The sequence below is a fragment of the Coffea arabica genome, chromosome 11c, assembly GCF_036785885.1.
Source record: "Coffea arabica cultivar ET-39 chromosome 11c, Coffea Arabica ET-39 HiFi, whole genome shotgun sequence".
Classification (NCBI taxonomy): Eukaryota; Viridiplantae; Streptophyta; class Magnoliopsida; order Gentianales; family Rubiaceae; genus Coffea; species Coffea arabica.
Genome location: NC_092330.1, coordinates 37678560 through 37702699, shown reverse-complemented (window position 1 = coordinate 37702699; position 24140 = coordinate 37678560). Strand labels below are relative to the sequence as shown.

The 24140-nt window shown below is 35.3% G+C and overlaps 1 protein-coding gene across 1 annotated transcript; it reads right to left on the bottom strand.

Annotated features, from left to right (window-relative positions):
- Window positions 1-8186: 8186 nt before the first annotated feature.
- LOC113715641 (pectinesterase inhibitor 7-like) lies at window positions 8187-9226 on the bottom strand. Its single transcript, XM_027239909.2, has one exon. The coding sequence runs from the start codon at window positions 9131-9133 to the stop codon at window positions 8420-8422; it is 714 nt and encodes a 237-aa protein (XP_027095710.1). The 5' UTR covers window positions 9134-9226; the 3' UTR covers window positions 8187-8419.
- Window positions 9227-24140: the final 14914 nt, after the last annotated feature.

Sequence of the window (24140 nt, the reverse complement as noted above, 5' to 3'; positions counted from 1 at the left end):
CTTTTAAAATCTGTGATTTTAGCTTTACCTGCATATGCTATGAGTTGTTGCAAACTGCCAAAAGGATTATGCAGGGATATTTTTAAAGAAATGGCTAAATTTTGGTGGGGAGATAAGGAGGAAAATAGAAAAATCCATTAGATGGAGTGGGGGAGGTTGTCTGAGGTGAAAGGGAAAGGGGAATTGGGTTTTAGAGATCTTCAACAATTTAATACTGCTATGCTTGCTAAGCAGTTTTGGAGAATCTTGATAAGGCCTAACTTGTTAGTTAGTAAAATTGTTACGGGGAGGTACTTTAAAGGATCTTCCATTCGGAATATGAAAATCCATGCAGGGGATTCTTGGATATGGAAAAGCATCCTAAGCTCAAGGGAAGTATTGACAGAAGGGGTACGAAAGAGAGTGGGAAATGATCAGCAAATTAAGATATGGGAAGACAAGTGATTGCTAGACTTGGAGGATGGAAAAATAAAATAAAATAACCTCAGCATTGTTGTGTACAGAGAGTTCATGAGTTGATTTCTGATGGAAGATGGAATGAGGGATTACTGAAGAACATGTTTGAGGAGGAGGGCTGCCAAAGAATACTTAATAGTCAAATAAGTGCATTTGGTGATAAGGATAGACTAGTTTGGATGCTGTCTAAATCAGGTGGGTACACTGTAAAGTCTAGATATGTGGTGGCAAAAGAGATGCAGCTCAAAGGCAGAAGGGAAAGCCTGCAGCAAGAAAGTAGCAGCAGGAATGAAGCTAATTCAGGGGTGTGGAAGTTTCTATGGAGCCTGAACGTTAAGCATAAGCTAAAACACTTCATTTGGAAATGTCTTCAGTGCATATTGCCAGTTAATGAAACAATTAGAAGGAGAATTCGACAAGGGAATGATGGGTGCCGTTGTTGTGGAAAAGGGACAGAAACTATGGAACATATGTTCTTTTTCTGTAAGCATGCTGAGCTAATATGGAAAGCTGCTCCAATTAGCTGGAATGGGTTGAAGGACTATAGACATAACTTTTGGCAGTGGTGGAGTGGTCTGATGGAAGCAAAGGCTAGGAAGGAAGGAAGGAAGCATATTGAGCTGACTATAAATGTGTTGTAGCAGATTGAGAAATCCAGAAATCAGATACAGTTTAACAGAGAAGAGAGATGTCCAGGTGTAACAACAAATAAGGTAGTACAAGAATGGCTGGAATTCCAGGAAGCTAACATAGCAAAAAGGGATGAGGAGGCAACAGGCAAGGGAAAAGAAGACAAGATGGTTAGATGGGAGCCACCGTCAGAAAACTTCTTGTGTTTAAATACTGATGCAGCAATAAAGCAGAATGAAGCAAAGGTAGGTTAGGGAGTCGTGGCCAGATGCAGTAAAGGGAAATTAAGAGGTGCTTGGGATGGTTGTGAAGGAAGGAAGGGAGTTCCTACTGTTGAATAGGCTATGACAATCTGGAAAGTTCTTATTTTTGCCAAGAGGAATGGATGGATGAACATCATCATCCAATCAGATTGCAAGGGAATTATTGATCAAATCATAGAGGGGGACTTGAATGATCATTTAGCAGGAGCTGTCCTTTTTTACATTGACGTACTTAGCAAAGGCTTTAGATCTTGTCTCTTCTCTTTTGTTAAGAGAGAAGGGAATTTTTTCTCGCACCATTTGGCAAAGTTTGCCTTAAACTTAGTTTCTGAGATAGCCTGGATTGATTCATTCCCAAGTTGACTAAGTAGTATAGCCAAAAATGATGTAGGAGCCTTTGCTCCAAATTTGTAATACTTTGATGAAGTAATGAAATTCCCTATCGTTTGGGGAACAAAAAAAAAAAACTGGTAAACAGAAAATACAGAAAACCCTGCGATTTTGCAGCTATTTAGTCACCAAAATCAGATTTGGTCCAGCTTAATTAGGCAGACAAATCAAATGAAAGTGTTAGATTAATAATTAGGGTTTGGGTTATGAAATACACTAAACCCCCTTGTGGTTTGGGTTATTATCATAAAACTTCCTCATTATTTAAAAACCCCAAAGAACCCCCTTGTGATTTGGACTAATTTGGGCAACGAACGGAAATCATCCAATTTGACGGGAAGTGACTTACACATGCTTGATAAGCGAGTGTGATAACAATATATCAAGGGTAATGTGGTAATTTTACATTTTCTTTTCTTTCCTTTTCTTTTTTCCTTGTTCTTCCTTTTTCTTCTTTCTCTTGAACCATCTGGAGCAGAAAAACTGAAGCAAAATCAATACCAACCTTTATTCAAACAGGGGCTTCAAACTACTTTCTTTTTTTCTTCTTTTCTTTTCCCTCTCTCTCCCACCTACTGGTGCAGCAAACCAGAAAGCACTGTAGGGTTCCTGCTAAGTAGTTGCCTCCGGAAATTCCCCTCTTTGGCCGACGCAATTGGAACTCCGGCGTTCACTGCAGTCCAAATCTGGCATCCTTCCGGTAGGTTTCACGGAGTCCTCAACATCACCACTTCGATTTGAGCACTTGTTCCAATTTTGAAATATTTTGCGGTGCGTCGGCAATTAGTTTCCGTGATCTAATGGGTGTTGAGATCAAGAAAGAAAAGGAGGATGATCGAGTAGGAGCATGCAGTCATGTGATGGAGAATCTTGTGACTTTGACTTCTCGTCGTTGGACTTGTCGTCGGATGGTGCTGAATCGACGACGTCGTCTTCGTCGACGGCGTCCAATGTTTTGAAAGAATGGAACGGAGTCAGAACGGAGGTGGCCAGAAAACTCAAGAAACTGAAAAATGAGGGTGGTGGTGGAGCAAAATTTGCGTTTCTGGGAAGAGTTATTGAAAAGTTAGAACCTTGATGATAATCTAGATTTCTGGGGGGCTCCCAGTTATGAATTTTGATGGCTACGATTGTGCAGAAGACCCCCTTCTTTAATTGCAGATAAATCACCTTGGGCTTTTGCTAGTTCTCACCTGCTGTTGTCGATTTGTTGGAGAAACTTTGAAAGTTGGGTAGCCGTAAGTTTTTCTGGCAGCAGTACTAAGTAGGATAATGGCGAATTTAGGGAATTTATTTTAGTGAAATTAGTGAATTTTTCTGGTATGCTGGTTGTTTTCAAAGAAAATTAGTAGCAATAATGTTGTTTAGTTCATCACCATTCGGACATTTGCATTATAGTTAAGAAAGAAACAACGGATCAATTACCCATGGAAGGAGCTTAGATGCAGTGGTAATCGGTGGCTATTCTACTATTGTTGAAGGAAAAAGTGGAGATTTGGAGAAGATGATAAGTTTTGAAATTTTCAAATGAGCCACTTGATGTTTCTTTATTCTCAAATAAAGTGAAAAAAAATTTTAAAATCTTATGTAAACCCTGAACTAACTTTTAGTATACATTGAAATAAGGTTAATATCGAAATTTCATATTTTTCTGTCAAATTGGATAATTTCCGTTCATTATCCAAATTAGTCCAAACTATGAGGGGGTTCTTTGAGAGTTTTCAAATAATGAGGAGGCTTTATGATAATAACCCAAACCACAAGGGGATTTAGTGTATTTTACCCTAATAATTATTGGACAGAATTATTGTCCTTGTTCATCGTTCGCATAGACCACAAAACCAGAATTTAATTGTTTACGTGCCGTGTTCTGATTTGAGACATGAACCAGACATATATATATATATATATATATCTTCAAGTACAAGTAAATTACAATTATTGATTGTAGAATAAATCCAAAAAGAAGAAAAGAGATAGAAGTGAACTTGAAATCTTTAACACAAGAAAGCTGAGTACGACTCTTCATGTGATCCGGTATTCGGTAGAAAGCGATTCATGATTCATGCACGCTGTCCATCTCTCTCCCTATTCTAACCCATAAAATATGGTTCGTACCCAACACAAAACAAAAAAAACCCCCATAAATTATGGTATCATAAGCATCTCTTTGCTTTGCTCCAATAATTCACTCGTCGCTTATCTCCAACAAAATCATGCTGTTGTATGTGTCTTTTGTCTTGATGCAATTTCTTTTCCTTTTTTCTGAGTTTTCTTTTGTCCTTTTTACCCAACCAAGGGATGAGTATATTGAAGGAGATTTCTCACTAGGTAAACATAAATCGAGTCATGTGAGTGGGTCAAAAAAATTTTCTTTATTTGACCTTTTTGCTCCTTTAAAATTCATCAAGTGTGTGTCCCGTGAAAAATCTCAGGTGAATTTGAAACCAAATAGGTGTATTTTAAATTTTTGAGGGAAGTAAATGCATCACTTTAAAATAAGAGATGAGAAAATTTAAACCGTAAAATGTGAGAAACGTTTTCTTAGAGTTTTCCTTATTCATATTATATACTTTTCCGACATTTTTTTTAATTTTTTGTTGGCTCAACTCTGATCATCACCATGGATCAGGGCATATTTTTTGAACCACGATTCATTTCTAGGAATTCTCATAAATTACATCAACAACAGAATTCCAACGCACGACCCTGAAATTTGATCTCATATAGAAGTGATGTACTGCGGCAGACATAACTCTGAGGGACTCTAATTGCTTCAATTTCAATTTAAGAACCAAAACGAGATTTCACAAAATTGGACCTAAAATAAGCAGAGTTTCGTTTGTTATTTTGAGAGACGAGGAACATATTGGTTGGCGTCGGATGTAGCCCGTCGAAGCGTGGAATTATAAATTGACTAATGACGGCAATGTGCATTAACACAAACACGTAATATATCTATCTTATCAAACTGTGTATTCCATCCTGGATAATATGCAACTAATAATTTCTTCTTCATTGGTCGATGTATATCAATTTGATCTGAAAGCGACAATGAATCACCTTAGCACAGAAAAGTATACACATGCATTTAATTGGATGGTGCTCTGTTTTTCCAATTACAATCAAAGTTTATTTTCCTTTATAACGACAGTTATGATCTAAGTTGAAACAGAAAAGCGTTCATCTCAGCAAGGATTAGAATTTGTACAAAAAATCATCTCCAAATAATTGATTTTAAAATCTAAGAAAGGATGGGCATTGAGTATGAAATTAAAAAATGGACCGAAGCCAAAAAAAAAAAAAAATCTTTTAAGAGTGAACTTTTAGGATTTGGGTGGCAATGGCTTCTCTCTGCTCCCTTTTGGTTCCATCCTTGAATCAAAGAGTATGTAAGAAAATTTTTACGCCGTGGAGAAGAATAATCTCAAGAGGCGCACTTGAACCACCAACAATCTTAATAAAAAAGAAAAAAAGAAAAGGAAAAATAGATATAAACTCTTTATGGCTGTCCTCAATTTTTTTTTCTGGTGGTTTGAGGGTGGCCTATCCTAAGGAGAGTTGATTCTTGGAAGCAGACCTACAATATTCTCAATGAGAAAAGGAAAAATAGATATAATGTGTTTAGAGGAGAATTAGGTTGAGAGGTAAAGTGAGAGAGGGATTATAAGTAGGAGGTTCTGAGTTTCTATATATTAATAAAAAATATATTAATGTGTTTAAGGTTATCCACATTATTGTGATGGTTAGTTTGAGTGAAGCCTATAACTAAGGAAGGTTGATTCCCGACAAGGATTGAAGTTGTACCATGTCATAACTCATAATCATGGCTAAGATTAAGGAGTGATTGAACATTGAAAACACTCTCAAATCCCGAATCTAATTTTGCGCAAAAATACATTCGTTTTTAATCCATTGGTATTATGTTACTCTATTTCTACCTTCCAGGTGAAAAATGAGTTTTCTAATTGGTCAAAGAAAAAGGGCAATTCAAGAAAGTTTCAAAAATTCCAATATCATTGTGAAGATAACGTATTAAGGACGAGACAGATGCTAATAGGTGGATTAGACAATCATTTTGTATAGCAAACATTATTCATTTGCTTCTTAGATACTGACTATTCTGAAGAGCCATTTCTATTATGCGATATGATGGAACTAATAGTGTAATTATTAATTTCATAGCAGAGATTAAGCAGTTGCAGGAGTAAGTTAACGGGGGTATGTAAAGTGCGAGGTAACTTTTATTTTCAGAAAAGGTGAAATTTTTTTGGATAAAGATTTATTTGTGTTTGGATTGAATTTTTTATGATTTTTCATGGAAAAATTATTGTAGCGATTTGATGTATGTGAGGGAAAAAAATAGGGAAATGAGATTACGGAAAACAACGTAATTTTCCGACAGAAAATTACAATCCAAACAAACAACGTAATTTTCCGATAGAAAATAGCGAAACTGATTAAATTCTTGTTTCTGTTGTTGGAAATGTGCAAGACAGCCATGTCAACTACTAGCAAATTTGATTAGTTTAGGATGCAAACAACAATGGAGCTGCTGTACTTCATATTGTTAACTCGCATCTGGAGACTTTAAGCAGTTTGATGATCCATTTTTCTTAAATCAGTAATAGTCAAATTGGAAAAAAAAAAAGAGAAAGGAAATTCGTGATCCTGTTGACATTCAAGATTATATGGATCAACCCAGTATGCATCTCTTCTTGGTTAGACCCGATTATATTGATTCTGTGATTATGACTCAAATGATAAAGCAAATATTATTCAAGAAATAATTTGGAAGAAATTCAAAATTACTTCTTAAATAACAGCAAATTGCACCTCTATTAACAATTTACCAGTGCGAAATCAACAAAAACTTGTGGTCAGTGACTTAGGTCCCGCTTGGGATTGTGGTGGCTGCTGCTTCTTTGGGTCAAAAGTTGGTTAACAAAACTGTAGCTTCACAAGTTAAAAGTCGATACTCATTTTGGCACAGCAATTGAATACCTCTCGTCGGACCGTAACGATTGATTCGAATATTCCTGTGTTGAAAAAAAAAATACCTCTATTTCGTTTCTGGATTAATCAAAATAAAGTCATGATTACTTTAGACAGGATTTCCAAACTACCCCGACAGTGAATCATACACTTTCACCTTTATGTGAACTATGTTTCTCACACAATATTATCTTTCCCTTCTTTCTTCCTTTTTATGATCGAATGCAAAATCTTCCTACTTAGTTGGAGAAGATCCTCAAATATTCATTAACTTAAAGCCACCAACTAGGTAGAAAATGGCCGAATCATGGCAAATCATTGATCTATGGTGCAATTATTCCACTGCAAAAAGAGTGGAGCATAAATTCACAGAGTTGTTACTATTGTCGTGGAAGTACGTGTCTAACAAGTATAAATACATGAAAAAAGGAAAGAATTTTAGCCTTCCGAATAAGGGATTTGTTAGTTCTCTAGTTATAATTTCACTAAATGTTAGTCGCATTTTTGTGATTAGAATAAGATCCAAATAGAGCTTGGGGTTATGTTCTTCGGCTACTATGCAAAAAGTAATCCCTAAATATTTTCATTTGCTAGGACACAGTCTTACCTACATACATATGTCTCTCAAACATTAATTGTTTGTCAATAAATCAAAACACCTATGAATGCAGCGAGAAGAGAACGGAGAGATTTAAATTCAGAAATTAGAAGTTTTGAATTTAAATCCGCCTGCTTTTTCCCTGTAATCGTTACAATCACAAAATACTTTCACATCAAGGAGTATATCATATTAGCAATTGCCGACTGTTTGCCCATCTTTAACCTCACAATAGGATAAATCTTGTGCCGTGCAAACACTAACTAAATCTCAAAATAGGTAATACAAAATGCTTTGTTGCTGCCATGATTGGTTTGAGCCTCAAGAAATGGGTAAAACAGAGGAAAACTTTTGTTATGGAAGAACATAGGGTTGAACTTGAAAAGGTACTACGAGTACTAACAGGCCTGGGGGTCCCCCCCCTTTCGACTATTTGCCGTCCACACAATATGAACGCACAGGTGGACAAATGCTCTCTATTTCAAACTGGTAGTTAGTCCATCAAGTTAGTTGTAATGATTATATATTTCCTTTACAGGGTTTTGTGGAGCAATACAGAGACGCAGTAGAGCATTGGCCATAGACAAAAAATATTGATACAATTTTTGACTCTACCTCGTCAAGTAAAAATGTACTCTAGCTCGTCAAATGCTTTCTATTTTCCCATTTTGGTTTCTACTTTTTGAAATTTTTATTAAAAAAAATATATAATAAAAAGATTTGATATATGTGAATTAAAAAAAATGATTGAAAAATATGCTTACAAAAAATATAAAATTTTTTGTTAAAAAACTACAATCCAAATTATTCTTTCCCTTTTGCCCCTTTAATTTCTTTTGTCTTCTCAAGTCAAATTTCTATGACCAACACTTTTATTACCTTTATAAGATAACAACAAAATCCCACAAACTCATACTATAGCATTACTACACTTACATGCAAATAATATACAGCTAACTCACTTTTTAATCAGCTCACAAACCAAGAATAATTCACTCACCCCTAATTTTCTCCATATAAAAAACCTATAAATAAAAAGTCAGTCCTTTCACATAATTTTTTTTTCTTACTCTGCTAGAGTAAATTCTCACGGGAAGTTCGAATCTGCTGCAACTGTATTGGCATAACTATTGACCAAAGCCAAGGCGTTGCTGGTAACAGCCTCAGCTCTATGAACACGATCAAAGACGTCCTTCTTCGTGGGCCCATCAGAAACCCCATCAAATCCATCCGTACACGTGTCCTCATTCGTCAAGGCAGCACTCATCCACGTCTGAACGTTACTCATCTGAAACCTAAACGTCTCGCTGGAGCCAGCCGGGACGAGGTGGCGCATCTGGTTGAGCGAGCCGCGAAGCTGGTCCACAGCGTCGCCGAAGGTGGAGAAGCAGTCGTGAATAGCGGCTGAGACTCGATGGTCGGCCCCGTAGTCTGCTTCTTTCGATATGTTCGAGAAGTAAGTGGCTTCCAGTCTGGCTCTGGAGAGGCTCACGGCTATGGCTACACGCGCTAGCCGAGCAGGGTTTTGTTGTACGGCGCTGGCGTAGCCCGAGAGGGAGTTGTAGCATTCGTCGGGGTACCGGGTGGATGCACAGCTTGAACGGATGAATTCGGTGTCTTTATTGGTGGGGTAAGTGGTGGTGGTGGTGGCAGGCGGAGTGGCAGCCGAGATGGTGGTGGGAGCGGCGGCCGGGGTGGAGTAGGTGGTGGGGTCAATGAGGGAATGGGTGGAGGTGGGGTGGTGGAGGAGGAGGAGGAGGAAGGTGGTGATGAGGAAGAGAGGACGTTGATGAGTATCCATCGTTGTTTGTTTTCTTGAATTGTTATGGTATATAGTAGTATGAGGTTAGGAAATATTGGTGGCAAACCGCAAATGTTGGAGAGTGAGTTTCTTGAGGAGTTGTAAGGAGTTTATATAAACTCTGTTTGAGCGCAAAATGACTATAATGCCCTCCATTTTCGTTTGGCATGTAATTTGATTTTTATGCATAGTTTATTTCTTGATGTGAAGGGTGTATTATTTTAAGGGTTAGGACGGAGTCCTTAATTAGAGGAGAAAAGAGAAAACGGATTAACAAAGAAGAAGAATGGAAAAAAGCTATAGTAGTTCAAGTTTTCTTGTTGCACATGTATGTATGATTATGCTACTGTTTGTGGTGTGGACCTTTAAAGGGTTAAAGATTCAAATCTCTCAGTTTTGTTAACAAGTTTGACCTTGTAAGGACAGCATGTGCCTTAACTCATGATTGTGAATTTGTACAACTAATGGTACCATTTGGTTGGGCTAAAAATTACAAGTGGAGAAAAAAAAAAATAGGAGAATATCTCAAGCTGAAAGATTTCTGCAATATTTTTCAATGAATATAAATTAATTTGGAGGTTTTAGGGACAGTTAATGCCAAATATAAAGGTGCTGGCAGAGGCTTTAATTTTATGGCTTAAGCGATCTTCAAGCAGGTCAAGGTTTTGAGTTTCGATATTTTCTAGTTTTGAATGCAATTCACACACAATTTACTTCAATGAATCCTTTTTAGTTCTCTCAATATTTTTGTTGTCTACCCAAGATATCATCGGCAGCACCTTAATGATCCAAAATGCATATGATGAGTTTCTTTTTGGCAGAACATTTGCTGCAAGCTAGTCTATCTGTGGCTAGACATTATAATGTGCATTATTATATACATACAACAATTCATCCATTGAGGGACTCAAAGAGACTTGCTTGATGCATGGGAGTCAAATTCAGATGATTGTTGTCGAAAACAAATTGTTCTAATCATGGATTGGTAAATTCGTAAACAACTCTTAGCACGTTTAAGACATTGAAATCTTGAATTTTCTCAACACAAGTAGTGATTACATGTTAGATATTAACGGTGATCATACTTTATTTTAAAGTAACTCTTCAGCAATATATAGGTCTTCCGTATAAAGGGTTATGTATCCATGATTCAAAATTTTCTTGCAAAGCTACATGATAAGCGTTGGAATCAATCTAGGCAAAATATATAGGAGGTTATCTATGATACAAAAAAGTATGAGGTGAATGTAATTTTAAGTGAAATCTTGACGCAATTTATCTTTGATAAACAAAAAAGAAATCGTCGAAAATAACTGCAGTTAAATGCATTCGTTTGAGTTCAATATTGTATATTTTTCTTTATCAAATTAGCTTTCTTGTTGGTTTTCATTTGAGGGGAGTGGGAGGTTGAAGTTGGCGGGGGAGCACAATACAATTTTCTATGACTAGAGTGCACAAAGTTTAAACTAATCCCAGTAGCTACGGAGGCGTACGTACCAATTGCAGTACTTAATTGATGGCTATCAATAATATTGCTTGAACCTGACACTTTCGGTGTTGATGAGTGGTTAATTAACCGCAGCTAATTAATATAGAAAGTTAAAAAGTACTAAAGAATTGGGATACACTGCTTCATTAGAAATATCGGTATGGCCAGCAATTCTTGTTTCTTTTATTAAAAATAGCAGATAATAACAGAATTTGGCCTATTACAGTTGTTTTTACTTCATCTTGGAAACATCCAAATGAGCCTGAGGTTCGGAAGTAAGCCCTTGGATATAAGTAAACAATAGAAGAATCTTTGTGGCAGCTTCTTCACTAACCACATTCTCATGGGCAATTTCTGTATGTTTGTTACAATGTCCAAGGCAAAAGAGTAACGCTGAATTGATAGTAATTCTGGTGGAATTTTCTTGGTATAGACATCCGGAATTTAAAAGCATCTTTCTTTTACAGAAAAAATTTCACCAAGTATCAGTAGTGTTTTCTTGGAATTGTATTTTCTCATGAACACAATATTGTTGACATGCCACAACATTGGACTTTGGAGACAACAGGAACAGAAAGTGCTTGTGAAAGTAAGAAAAATTCTTGGCCGACCCATTTTATAAACTTCCGATTACAAAGATTTCCTTTGGAAAAATTAAGCACAAGAGATGTCTCTTGAGTGTAGAACTCAATGTGGAACATGACATTTGTTGATGTTTCTTGAGTTTACAGCTGCAACAAAGACAGCTATTAGTCAAAACTATTTTTTCATGTATCATTTACACTAGATTAGTTCACGTATCATCGATCTCTATGTAAATGTAATTGTTATGTGAGGTATTATCTTGAAGATCTCTAAACATAGCACTTTCTCTGATTTTGAAAATCAAATTTTGGACATATTTAGTTTTTTTTTTTTTTTTTTTTTTTGCTATGTAGTTACTCAAATTGGAGTAAAGTTAATATTGGAACTTCTGGGATTTTTGGCCTATGTATTAAGATCCAATGTCAATACACATAAATAACTAGGAAAGGCCAATATCAATGGAAGAAGAGAATAAGTGTAATACAATCCATAAACAGAAACCCTCTTTCGTTTCTTGTACTGAAATATTGCATTGCTTTAGCATTTTCATTTTAGTGACATAAAGAAGAGTTACAAGTAAGATAAAAATAAAAACACCTGCATATTTTACCTTATTTGTTGAGTTGATCACGTTTTTGTCTTATTTTACCTTATTTATTTGTAGCACGGCAGGAAGAATTGTTGTCGAGTTGATCACCTTTTTGTCCTATTTTACCTTATTTGTTGTATTCAATTTACAAAACAGCCGTACTAAATTCTTCCTCGTCAAAAGAAACTTTTAGCTTGCAGTACTCCTTTTCCATTAGCAGCATCTTTGCAAGCTGTAAATCCCATCCCTCACATCAATACTTTGTTGCTTGCACCAAGGACATTAGTTAATCAATAACCTCATCTATGATTAGACTGATCCTCGAAGGGGATGAGATATAACAAAACCAAACCATAAATTCGATTGGAATTGCTCTGAGACCCATGTCCAGGGATGATTTGATTTATTAGAACCATTCCATGGCTTAATTCATTTGAAGCTAATTCTACATGAGTTCTTTGTGAAGGACAATATCAAAAAAAAAAAAAAAAGATTTGTGAAGGGTTTTATTGGTAGTGATAGTTTTTCTGATTTGTATTTATAGGTAAGGATGTTTTCTTTCTTTTTATAGACTAGCTAGAATTTACACATAAAAGAAACTCTAATCACACCATCCTTGTTCCTACAATTTTATTTGATTTCTAAGCAAGTTTGTATACCAAATATTATGTTTTGGCAATCTTGACCGTGAAAGCAAGAAGAGGAGACCGTAGGAAAATGAAATTTTAACGTGGGCTTATTTGATAACTTTACTTAATGTTAGAAAATTAATTCATTCAAAACTTTTTGAATTATTTTTACTAAATTTTCTGAATTGACAATACATACCATAACTATCATACATATAATACATTCTTATGCATTGTCTCACAAAAAATACATATTTGTTCTCTTTTATTCACACACACACATATATATACATATATAAATATACACTATCACACGTAAATATGCACGCTTAAACACCACCTCCAAATTGCTTTATTATTTTTTATTTCTCTCTCACACACATACACACTTTTCTTTCTCTCTAAATACACAAATAGATGTAATTTTTTAAAGATAACAACATAATATTTATGTAACATTTCAATTCAGCATTATAATTCAGTTACTTATCAAACAGATATAATTTAATCAATTCAGCAACTTAATACTTTCAACACCTAATCTTTCAGATTTCAAATTAACCAAGTCTATGCATCAAATAAATAACGTATAATCGTGTAGTCAATTGTAGAATATCTTCAATTTCAGTTCCCCACCGAAATTTTATGTTGTTGTAACATTGTTTGATAACAAGGGCATGTTTGGGAACTTACAATCAGATTTGATGTCTTCTTGACCATGGGTAGTTATACAATGGAAAAGATAACGGAAAGTGCGCGTGCACCAAAAGTAATTGCAATACGAGATCGAGACGCAGTTGGAGTGGGGATAGCATATTGGGCCGGCAGTTGTGCTTTTATCTGCCTGTCATGGCTTTTTTGACTGCGGCTTCACGCACTATGTGTGTGCCCGGGAGTGCTGATCTTGTAACCCCCCGCATTTGTTTTTTGACAAAAGTAACCCCGGCATTCACAAAAAAAAAAAAAAAAAAAAAAAAAAAACTTACAATATGTTAATGTTTAACTTTTTTTTTCTATACTGACAATGCATATATATATTTTTTTGCAAAATTTGAGTTTTATATTCAAATTAAGATTATTATTCATACTTTTAAACTTGCTAAAATATATATTGTCAGTATAAAAAAATACTAATCTATATGTTGAAATACGTACATTTGTATACATTGAACCCTCTACTGAAAGACTAACGATATAAAGAATGGAAGAAAATAGCATCAGTCCAAGAAATAGCATATAGAGTTCGTGAGGTCTCAAAACTCTAGCTCTTGCTCATTAAGACGAACTTGATAATCCAAGAGCTGCATAAGTCAAATGCCAGTTCATGTTTTGCTTCAGTTGGACATTAGATTGTGGCGTGCTTTAAGCACATAATATTGTCATTTTCTCCATGTTAAAGATGAAAACGCAAAATGATCAGAAATCTAATGATTTATGTTAACACATCAGTCTAGCGGCAGACCTACATGTAAACCAATGGGCGCACGTAGATTTTATAGGGGCAAAGAAAAGCTTTAATTCTAAGCATAGAAATTTCATAAAAATTTTTGTTTTGACACTAAAAATTTGTGTATGTGCCCCCCACTAAGGAAAAAATATATATACTTTTAAGCAGTAGACTTTTTCAAAAAATTTCTTTTAAGCAGAAGAAACGTATAAGTTAGTGCTTTCATGACTTGTAATATATCAATAAAAGTCTTATATCATCTTGTATAATTTAGTAATTAACACCTATAGATATACTTGCTATTACTTAGCATGTGGATTTTAGACCCTATTTGATAATACAATTCAACGCTCAAATTTAATAGATTCGGATCTTAACATATTCAGACCGTTTAATAACAAAAAATTGAACATCTAAATTAATTGAGTGGTTTTCTAAACAAAATTTATTCTCAAAATTAAGTGATAAGCTATTCACTCATCACTGAATGTGGTATGTACTCAAATGTATTAGATTTAATATTTAACAATTCAATAACTCAATGGATTCAGATTTTAAATTTTAGATTTTAGTTTTTAAATTTCAATTGTATCAAACGCAGCCTTAGTGTCTGATTCTAGCAATAGAACTAAAATATTTTCATCTTATGTTGTATCTCCACAGGAAAAATAACTTGGCTCCACCACTGCGTGAGTAATACAACCAACTAGCAAATTTATAAACTTCTATAGAGTGTCAAATAATTTTTGTTGAAAACATATTATTTATACACTAAGAATTCGTTTGAATAGAAGTAAAGTTATATGGGAAAGTGAAGTGAAAGAAGTGAGGTAAAGAAAAACGAAAATGAATTTCTCATACACGGTTGGTTACTAAGATAATTATGAATGACAATGAACAGTAGTTTTGTGAGTACCCAACTATTTTTCTTTAAAATCTTGTAAAATTTGCAGGACGTAAAATGCAAGAAAAATTTTCAACATTCCTGCCAATCAAATATACATGAAAGAAAAAATAAATTAATTTTCTTTAATTTTCCACGCTTTTTCCTACAAACGAACACTACTTAATAGTTTGATTGAATGAATACAGAAAGCAGAGGTGAATCGGGCGGGCACAGAGTACCCGGCAAGCCAGCACAATGGAGTGGACGACATAAAAATCCGTGGCGTGGTGGAGACTGGAGAGTATTTTTTCCAGCCGACCACTTAAAATAAGGGGTAGTTTTGATAGCGGGATGGGAGAACCTATAAGCCTGCCTTCTATGGAGCCACTTCGAAGTTCTCATGCGTGCAATTTGTGGTGTTGCTTTAACAGATTTAGGGCCCTCCACCAAACCACTCAGCCACCATTTTGTTCTTGAAGCAACCTTTTCTTTTGTAAATCAATCCCTTTCTGCTGCTTCGTTACCCTTTTTGACATCGATGCTCTTTAAACTAAACAAGGTAGTTGTTCAAGTTGAATGTTATATAGATTATAAATTTGTTCGAGTTGCCAATGTGGTACGTGTATCGTTGATGGTAGGATCAGTCATGCATGTTCTATCCCTTTTCCTTCTGGATGGGATGAAGAAAAAAAAAAGGGATTTTTTCAACCTCAACTAATGGTTCGATTAGTCCATCTAAATTCCAATTGATTGATCGCAGGGTGGACGATTCCACCTTCCTGTTTATCTTCCTAGACTGATCAGAAAGAAGGGTATGAAAATCAAGTACTAATTATTATTATTATGACAAATAGTTTTGCTACGAAGATGTCAGTTGTGTCAAGTGGAAAACTCTTGAATTTTCAAGAAGTACGTTTTTTTTGTCTAAGGAAAGATTTCAAATGTTATAAGAGGAAAATGGAAAAAAAGGAGGATTTGAAAGTCGAATAGGGTTTTACAATTACCTGAATAATGTCCCTACAAACTAAACTTGACCTCAGCGACATTTTCTTTCTTCTTGTCTTTTTTTTTTTTTTTTTTTTTAACCAAACCAAGAGGACTCATATTCATAGTTTACATGAAACAAATTAGCACTTCTAAAAATTAATACCGCAAAGTTCAAAAAGTTTCTCTATTTGAATTGTTCTTGAGTAATTATTGGACAAAAGATGGTTTCTCAAAATTCTAAAAATTTCAGCAACGGCTATAAGGGCATCAATGGATGCTTTTTGCCTGATTTTCATTTCTTGGGTCATATAATTTTGAGTTTCTTAAATTTGTCTCTTGAAAATAGTTAAATACTGATTTTTCTTTCCAAAATTGATAATGACGACGTTAAAGCACATCACAAACCCTGACAATAGTAGTAGGGAGATTTCACCTGCCAAATACATCTTTGGATTTAACCCCCCCCCCCCCCCCCCCCCCCCCCCCTTCCCATTCATATTTGACATATAGGTTCTGGTATGTGTAATTCCGTTCCTCTGGGTCCCCAGAAATTTTTTACTTTGGGGGGGGGGGGGGGGGGTGGGGGTTTGCTCTCAAAGGCAATAAGTTTCTCGGCTGTCCAACTCATGACCTAGCAGGACAGTGGATTTATTTCTCGTGTCAAGAACCTTATTAACTAGTAAGTGCTAGAAACTATTTATAAAAGATTCAAGAACAAGGCGTACGTTTGAACATCAAACTTGATTTTTTGACCATCTCTTTTGCTCTTTAAGTCCAAATGATCATGGGACATCCTTTTCAAATTATACATATGAACACTCTTTATAGACTAGGACCATAGAGCAATAACTACTTAACTAACACATGACGAGCAAAAGCAAATCTCCATCTCCCTGCCACCGCAAATCATGCAGTATTTGTTATGGGATGATGGCCATTGGTAACTACTCTTCAAAAGTAATGATCCCATGTTTTTAAAACTACTAATCTAATGGCACAAATAGCTTATTTAACTTTCCATTTATTCCTAATCATCAATAGTTAAGTAATCAAGCAAAAACCTAATAAATTATGCAAAAATAGGGAAAAAAAAACCTAAAATTTATCCGACCCGAATTCGTGCTGGGATTGCTGGTCACATTCCCGCGTGGATTCGAGGCAGAAAGTAATACTACAAGAAAAATCAACTCGATTCGAGTAACCCGATCTGCGGGGAGATACATCCACCCCCAAAAAAAAAGAAAAAAGCGGTCCATATATTGTAAATCGTCCATAAATACTGTAGTTGTTTAAATTTTTAAAAAGAAATAGGTTTCAAAGTTTAATCAGTTCTAGATTCTAAGGAAAAATTCACATAGAACTTCTGTTATAAATCTGCTCATCTTCCTTTTTAGGTTTAACATGTACAATCTACTGCACGCTCTGGATTTTTTTGACGAAAAGAAGGACTGTACTTCTGGGATTTGAAGAAGTTTGAAGGTGCTCTGCTTGACATTGGATCAAAATCCAATAGTTAAGTTCATCATATTCACGTTAAAAGTTATTTTGAAAGTCACATGCATTGCAGTCAAATAATTCAACCTGGATAACTCGATCATGTGAACCCAATTGAACATTCCTAGTGGTCGAGGCATTTGCAGCTTTGTAGCAGTTAAAATTTTCCGGAAGAAGCTAGAAGCGACCATCAAATTAGCTTTCAAACAAAACCTAAAGTCACATGCAACAAATTACTATATGGTACGTACAAGACAGCCGCAATGCCTTAGCAACACTATGGACCAACGTAAAAGCTAATTCTCGTGAAAGAATTGACATCAGGCATTGTCATTTTGGATCAACTTACAAACCAAAATCTATGGTGAGGAAATAGAGCATCATCATCATAATGAAGTCCAAACAGGTATTGGCTTAGACTGGGACTTTTAGGACTAGTTTACTGACGTGACGTATAGAGCTAGTTCCCTTTATGCTAAAACTTGAACTACAAAACCAAGACTTTGCATTCATTCATGAACAAAATATTTGAAGAACAAATGAATCTAAGATGGCAAGAAGAGAACAGGAAAAGCTTGAACAGAAATAGTGAATGAATTTCAAGTGAAGATGATTCGGTATTCTATTCTAAGGAAGCTGATCTCTGTCATGAGCTTGCTCAATCGTGCACGAGTGAAAAGTATAGAAGCCGTGGACGAGTGAGTATTTTCATTATTCAAAAAAAAAAAAAAAAGGGTCGTGTAAGTAAAGACAATCTCTTAATACATTTTTTAACATGAGAGGATTCTGAACCATATCAATAATACAAACATATAAGGATACCCTACCTTGCCACATGTGAGAGTGAGACCCTAAATTATTTTCTGTTGGGATGATAAGAGATTGTTTACAAACACTGACCTATTTGGATTGTAATGGGACATTTAGAAATTATTTAAGCAAGCTTTTCCCATTCATCGTTGTCGATTTCCTAAACTAAGAAACCTTTATACACTTATACTGAGAAGATTAAATATATATAGCTATTTATCTGAATTGCAAAGGAAAAATTTTGACATTTCCAGTAAACACGTTTTTCAATTATCTTTTCATTTCATATATATCGAATCATTACGATACATCTTTCTTCAAGAATTTCAAAAAAATGGCAATTTAAACGGGATCATATTTGGATCTCAACTGACGAGTTAGAGCGAGTTTATCCACGAACTTGAAATTTAATTTGTGAAAAACTTTGACTTATGTACATTGCTAATAAATCTCGAGATTTGTTACAAACCATGTACAGTGCTTAACTATGTCGGTACATTCTACAAAACAAAATTGAAGGCTACAAGATCAGTAATTCATGGCGCGAGCGCAACTCAAGGCTCATGAATGTCTGTAAAGCTCATCATTTGCAGGAAAAGAGGAGAGACAGAGACAATTCGTCGCCGTGATTGACTCAAATGTAAAAGCTGATGTTTATCTGTTAGCCTTGACCAAATTGGCTCCTTTTACATTTGAAAACGGAATTTATTCGTAAACAGTAAGGTTGCAATAATTGGTTTTACATGCAGAGGAAACCCTGGATCGGATTTAGTGGCCTACTGGCAGAGGCTTAGCTTCCTATTTAGCCAACATTAGGATCAAGAAAACCCACAAAAAGGCAAAAGAAATTATACGAAAAAAAAACCCATTGATGTGAAAGTAGGAACGGGAATAACTGTGTTTGGTGTTGTTATGCGGCTGACACTCAATTGCGTATCTCCCAGCAAGTGAACTTGTTGAGATAACAGCCATAATGTGACAGGAAAATCAAAAGCCATGTGTCCTAGACACCTTTCTTGTTGCACCATCATTTCTGTTCTTGTCAAGTGGGATTCTTGAGAATTAACTGTAGAAATTGTGTATAGCTTCTGATAAGAATCTGATTTTAATGTTTGGGCACTCCAGCTCGGAAAACGGTGACCTTAACTATTATGTGGACCAAATCTTATTCTCATTAATTGAGTATATACACTTTCACTTTACGAAAACTTTTAAATTCGGACCTAAAAAAAAAAAAAGATAAAAGTCACCGGACCAACTCGAATGATTTGAACCTCAATCGTTACTCTGTATTTCGACTTTCAAGTACTTGAGCAAATTTCCTCCCAAATTTTGCACTACATAATCAAGCTCAGGTGTATCTTCCACTTCAAATCTTGCATTGTCTGAATAAAGATTTTCGCTTTTATATATAATTGTGTATGTCCTGATTTATTTGTAGTTAGCGTTTTATTCTACTAAGATAAGATTTAAAAGACAAACAACAAGTACAAATATAAAGTCCTTAAAAAAAAGGGAAAAAAAAAAGACTTTGGTTTTATATGTATCAACTTAGACATGATAGGATTTCTTTGCTTTCCTTCATGAGCTACTGAATTGGACTAGACTGTTAATCACCGTCTGGTATTCACCATATTTGAGCAAATTTAATACAATCTTTAGGGTAGATTAGTGAAGAAGACTGAATGGTTAGCTTCCTTAGCCAAAATCATTTCGACTAGTCGATCATCCAAATGTAAAACCTCGAAGGAAGATATTAATTAACTCACAGTTTTTTTTTTTTTTTTTGCAAAATTTCAAAAAAAAAATAGAAAACAAAATTTACTTTTGCAAGTTTTCTTCAAGCTGCCAAACCCAACGAAAAAAGCCCAACTCAAATTTTGTTTTGGTCGAATGATGCCTGCAAGTTGAGCCTCCTATGATGGGTTGGGCTTACCTCCTATGATTTTGGCAATTTGGATTGAAGCAACTTGTCATCACTCATTAGCAATCATTAGCCCAGCCAGTTGCGATTTGGTACACCATTTTTTTTTTTTTTTTTTTTTGTTTGAGGAAGCACGCCCAATTTCCGATTTTGGTAGCTACAACTTGAAGGAAAATGTTGTTCTATAAGACGCACTCTCTACATGATAGAAGCAAATTGAAAAATAATTTACCTTCTTGATTTTAAGAATTCTCAAGTTTGTTTTGATTGTTTAGATATGTCAGTGATTTTCAATCACTTTTTGTAGATGAGCTCGAACTTAAAATAATTCTTCAACTCTTATCTTAAGTATAGGTTAATCTTTTTAATGCCATTTGTACATGCTAGAGCTGCAAAACGAATCGAACCGCTCACAAGTCGCTCGAGTCGAGTTCCAGTTGACTCAATTCGAAATCAAACTCGAACTCGAACTCAAAATATTAAACTCGTTAGATCGCGAGCCGACTCACGAGCTCGAGTATATATATATATATATATATTTATTTATTTATTTTTTATTTTAAGTATATATATTTTATATTTTTTTAATTTTAATAGTAAAATTACATATATATCCTTAATATTTTATTATTTATTAAGAAAAAAATATTATTTTATTTATTTTTTAAAAAATAAAAATAAATTATTTTTATTTTTTTTCGAGCTCGAGCTTGAAATTGTCAGCTTGTCGAGATCGAGCTCGAATTCGAGTTCAATGAAATTATGTCGAGATTCAGCTCGATTAGGGCAAAGCTCGGTTTGGCTTGTTTGCCGCCCTAGTACATACTGACGGGACTAGATATATGTTATATCATCTCAATCTGAATTTAAACACCAAATTTTATATATATGATATGTATCAAAAAGCGTTAGCGTATACACTATCCATGTATAAACAATTAATTACTCCTTAAGTATTCCTTTTGAGAAATGACTGGTACCTATAAAAATATTAGTAGATGAAAACATGCATAGCCTATTACGCTGCCAAGTTAAGCAATATAGTAACTATACATAAGATTAAATTGTTAATAGTTGCCTTTTCTAAGTGGTTCGGCAGAGTGAATTCTGCAAATCTATTCCATGATCATGTTAAATGTGATAATGAACTATAGTGTTTTTATGAACAAAAAATTGGCAAACTATTGTAGAGTTCAATGACAGAAGAAGGATCATTTCTCGCATTGATTTGCGTTCAACTTAGCAGCTGAACGAGACTCTTTCCTCTCCGTGTGTTATACGAGACTATATTAGAAACTTGTTTGAAATATGAACTTTCTTCTTCTCTTTTTGGCAGTCCAACTTTGACCTCTTGACCGTGATTAACGACTCATCTGAATCTCAAAAGTTCGGAATGTTGATCGGAAAAGAGAGAATATATGTACAGCATCCAACCATTACGGCATATATGGCGTGGGGCAGAAAGAATTTTTTGCAATCTTTCGTTATCATTAAAGCGCATAATCATGGTAGATTGGAAACGTATTGGACTATTCACAATTGGAAAGGTCAGATTGCTTATGCAAACATGATATGAAAAAGGGCTTTTCCAACGGGTACCCATGATGCATTCGTTAACAAATTTAGTATTTATTTAACTTATCATATATATATGCGCACATATTATCATTGTATTTATGTATTTTTTTTATTTAATTTTACACACGCTCTCTTATATTTATTTATTTTTATCAATTAATTTTATATTTTAAAAAATATAATACTTCAAATACATTTTAACGAATGCTCTGCGACGCCCATTAGACAAACCGTACGAAAGAAACTTACGGGTCAAATGCAGCGGTCAAGAATATCACATCTTTCTACAAATTTGTAACGAGAAACAGGAAAAAGAGAGAGATCCATGGTTGAGCTTTAAGGCAGTCGGTTTTTTTGGTTTCCGAACAAACATTTTCTGGCCTAGTATTTCTTTTTGACTTCTGTAGTCATTTGTTCCCCTTCCCCTTTAAACACGGTAGTAAAAAACATCAGAGTGCTTTTACATCGGAGAAAAGAAAAAGATAAACAAAGTTCAAATAAAAAAAGAAAACTAGAAAAGTGGAACAACCCTACTCCAACATGCTGGTGCCTGATCCCTATTCATTCAACCATGTGTGGGCTATTTTCTTTAACCTCCTTCACATATGCTGAAACTGAAACCTGTCAACAAAAAAAGGGCAGTAGGCACTGCTATAACAAGTAACTTAGTAACCAGCGCAGAAATAACCAACTTGAGCACCCTCATAAATGAATTGCAGTCTCTGCTGCCATTTTTACTCCCAACCCTTCCCAACTACTACTACTACTACTATTATATTATAGTAGTATTTCTTTTCCATTAACCGAAACTGAACAATCTAAATACCCACAAAAAAAAAAATTTCTGAAAGCCCTGAGGTTGCTTCCCAACTCTCTTTACACTCGCCAGATAATCACAGACTCTATCTATACAATTGGCCCAGTGGCCACAATAGAGAGGCTTAAGTCCCTCCTTGGACTATAGGTGAAGTTTAAATCTCACCTGTAGCTAAAAATCTAAAAGTTGTGTCAAAACACTCCTTTGATTTAGTTGGATCTGTATACCCACTAACCCCCTATCACAGCTCTCTAGGCTCCCTCTCCCTCCTAGATTAGGATAGAGTAGGTTATACAAATGTATCGCTGCTGACAAAAAAAAAAAAAAAAATCTATCCAATTGGGAAAGCCACAAGTGAACTATGCTGCAATGCCTCGTTCGGATTGTAATTTTTTGGTGAAAATTTTTTACGTTTTTCGTAATTGCATTTCTCGTGTAGCAAAGGACACACTACTGCAACTTCATGGTCACTGTAGATTCATACTTGATAAGTACTATTATAGTTGTCAACAAGAACTGTTCATGTTGTCAATAGTTTGTTGTTGATACACCATCACCTCTGACTACCATCATGCAACTTTCGCTTAAATAAAGAAAAGAAAAGAAAACCATACTGTTAGACCAATCATGATTTTTCATCTTGTACCTTTGTACAATACAAATCATGCTATGCTGCACAAGTCATAGACATATATACAAATGCTTTTCCAATACACCGGAAAAAAGGGTTGCGACCACACAATTATGTTAGACAAAGTCATTCCTTAACAAAAATCTTGGCTTGCATAAAAAAAGGGTTGGGGTAATAGGGAACATATACTAAATCAGATTCTTTTCTTGTGGATTCATCAACCCTCCACTCCTATCCCATTGATGTTCTTCATATATATATATATATATATATATATATATATATATCTATATATTCATTTAGGGGTATCCAATCTTTTGATCAAATTAATTTTCTAAAACTGTGTGAAACCTTGTTTCAAGAATATACGGCGAGATAGCATGTAAGAGTTGATCGCGAATCTACTGACAATTGTCAAACTATGAAACTAGTTGAACTATTCGTGGATCTAATGTTCTTCATATCGGACTCACATAAAATGAGCATTTGAACACCAAATAACCACTCCTAACAAGTGTTAGCAAACTCCATCAGTAGAAGTTGCAGGACAGGACAAAATACTTCTAACGTTACACTTGAGATCAAAACTCGAACGTTGGACCGCTGTTTTTGGTGGTTAACCACATGAATCCTCTGTACATGCCCAAATCTCACAGCCTATAGTACTCTGCATCCTACTTATCAATTATCTATCCAGACGGTGGGATAGTTCAGTCAAACTGGTTACACCCCCAAGTCCCCTCCTTACCCATACCATCTCCCCCTGAATCTCACTGGATCTGTGGGACCAATTTCTTCACTTTTTTCAGAACCTCCACGTGTTCCCCATCAAGCGGCGGTGAATCCCAAACCCCATTCACATCATCGAATCGCAGATTATTTTGCTCACTACACAATGCACATACACTCCACCATAACCAAAACGGCTAACTCCCCCCAGGCCCCATGAATCCATGACCCCACCGACTCTCATAACTCGATCCCAATTCCCCGGTTCATTGAACCGGTCAAATTGTAGGGTAAAACCGGTCAATCCTTGCCTCATCGGTAACCCAAATAGTCTGAACCAGTCACGTCTTCCTACGTGTCGTTCCACTACCCCTGAATCCCCAAGAATCCAATGACAAGCTTTCTCCCCTTC

What these genes read in the sequence shown, in the direction of transcription:
- LOC113715641 (XM_027239909.2), bottom strand. Translation starts at nt 9,133, where the DNA reads ATGGATACTCATCAACGTCCTCTCTTCCTCATCACCACCTTCCTCCTC.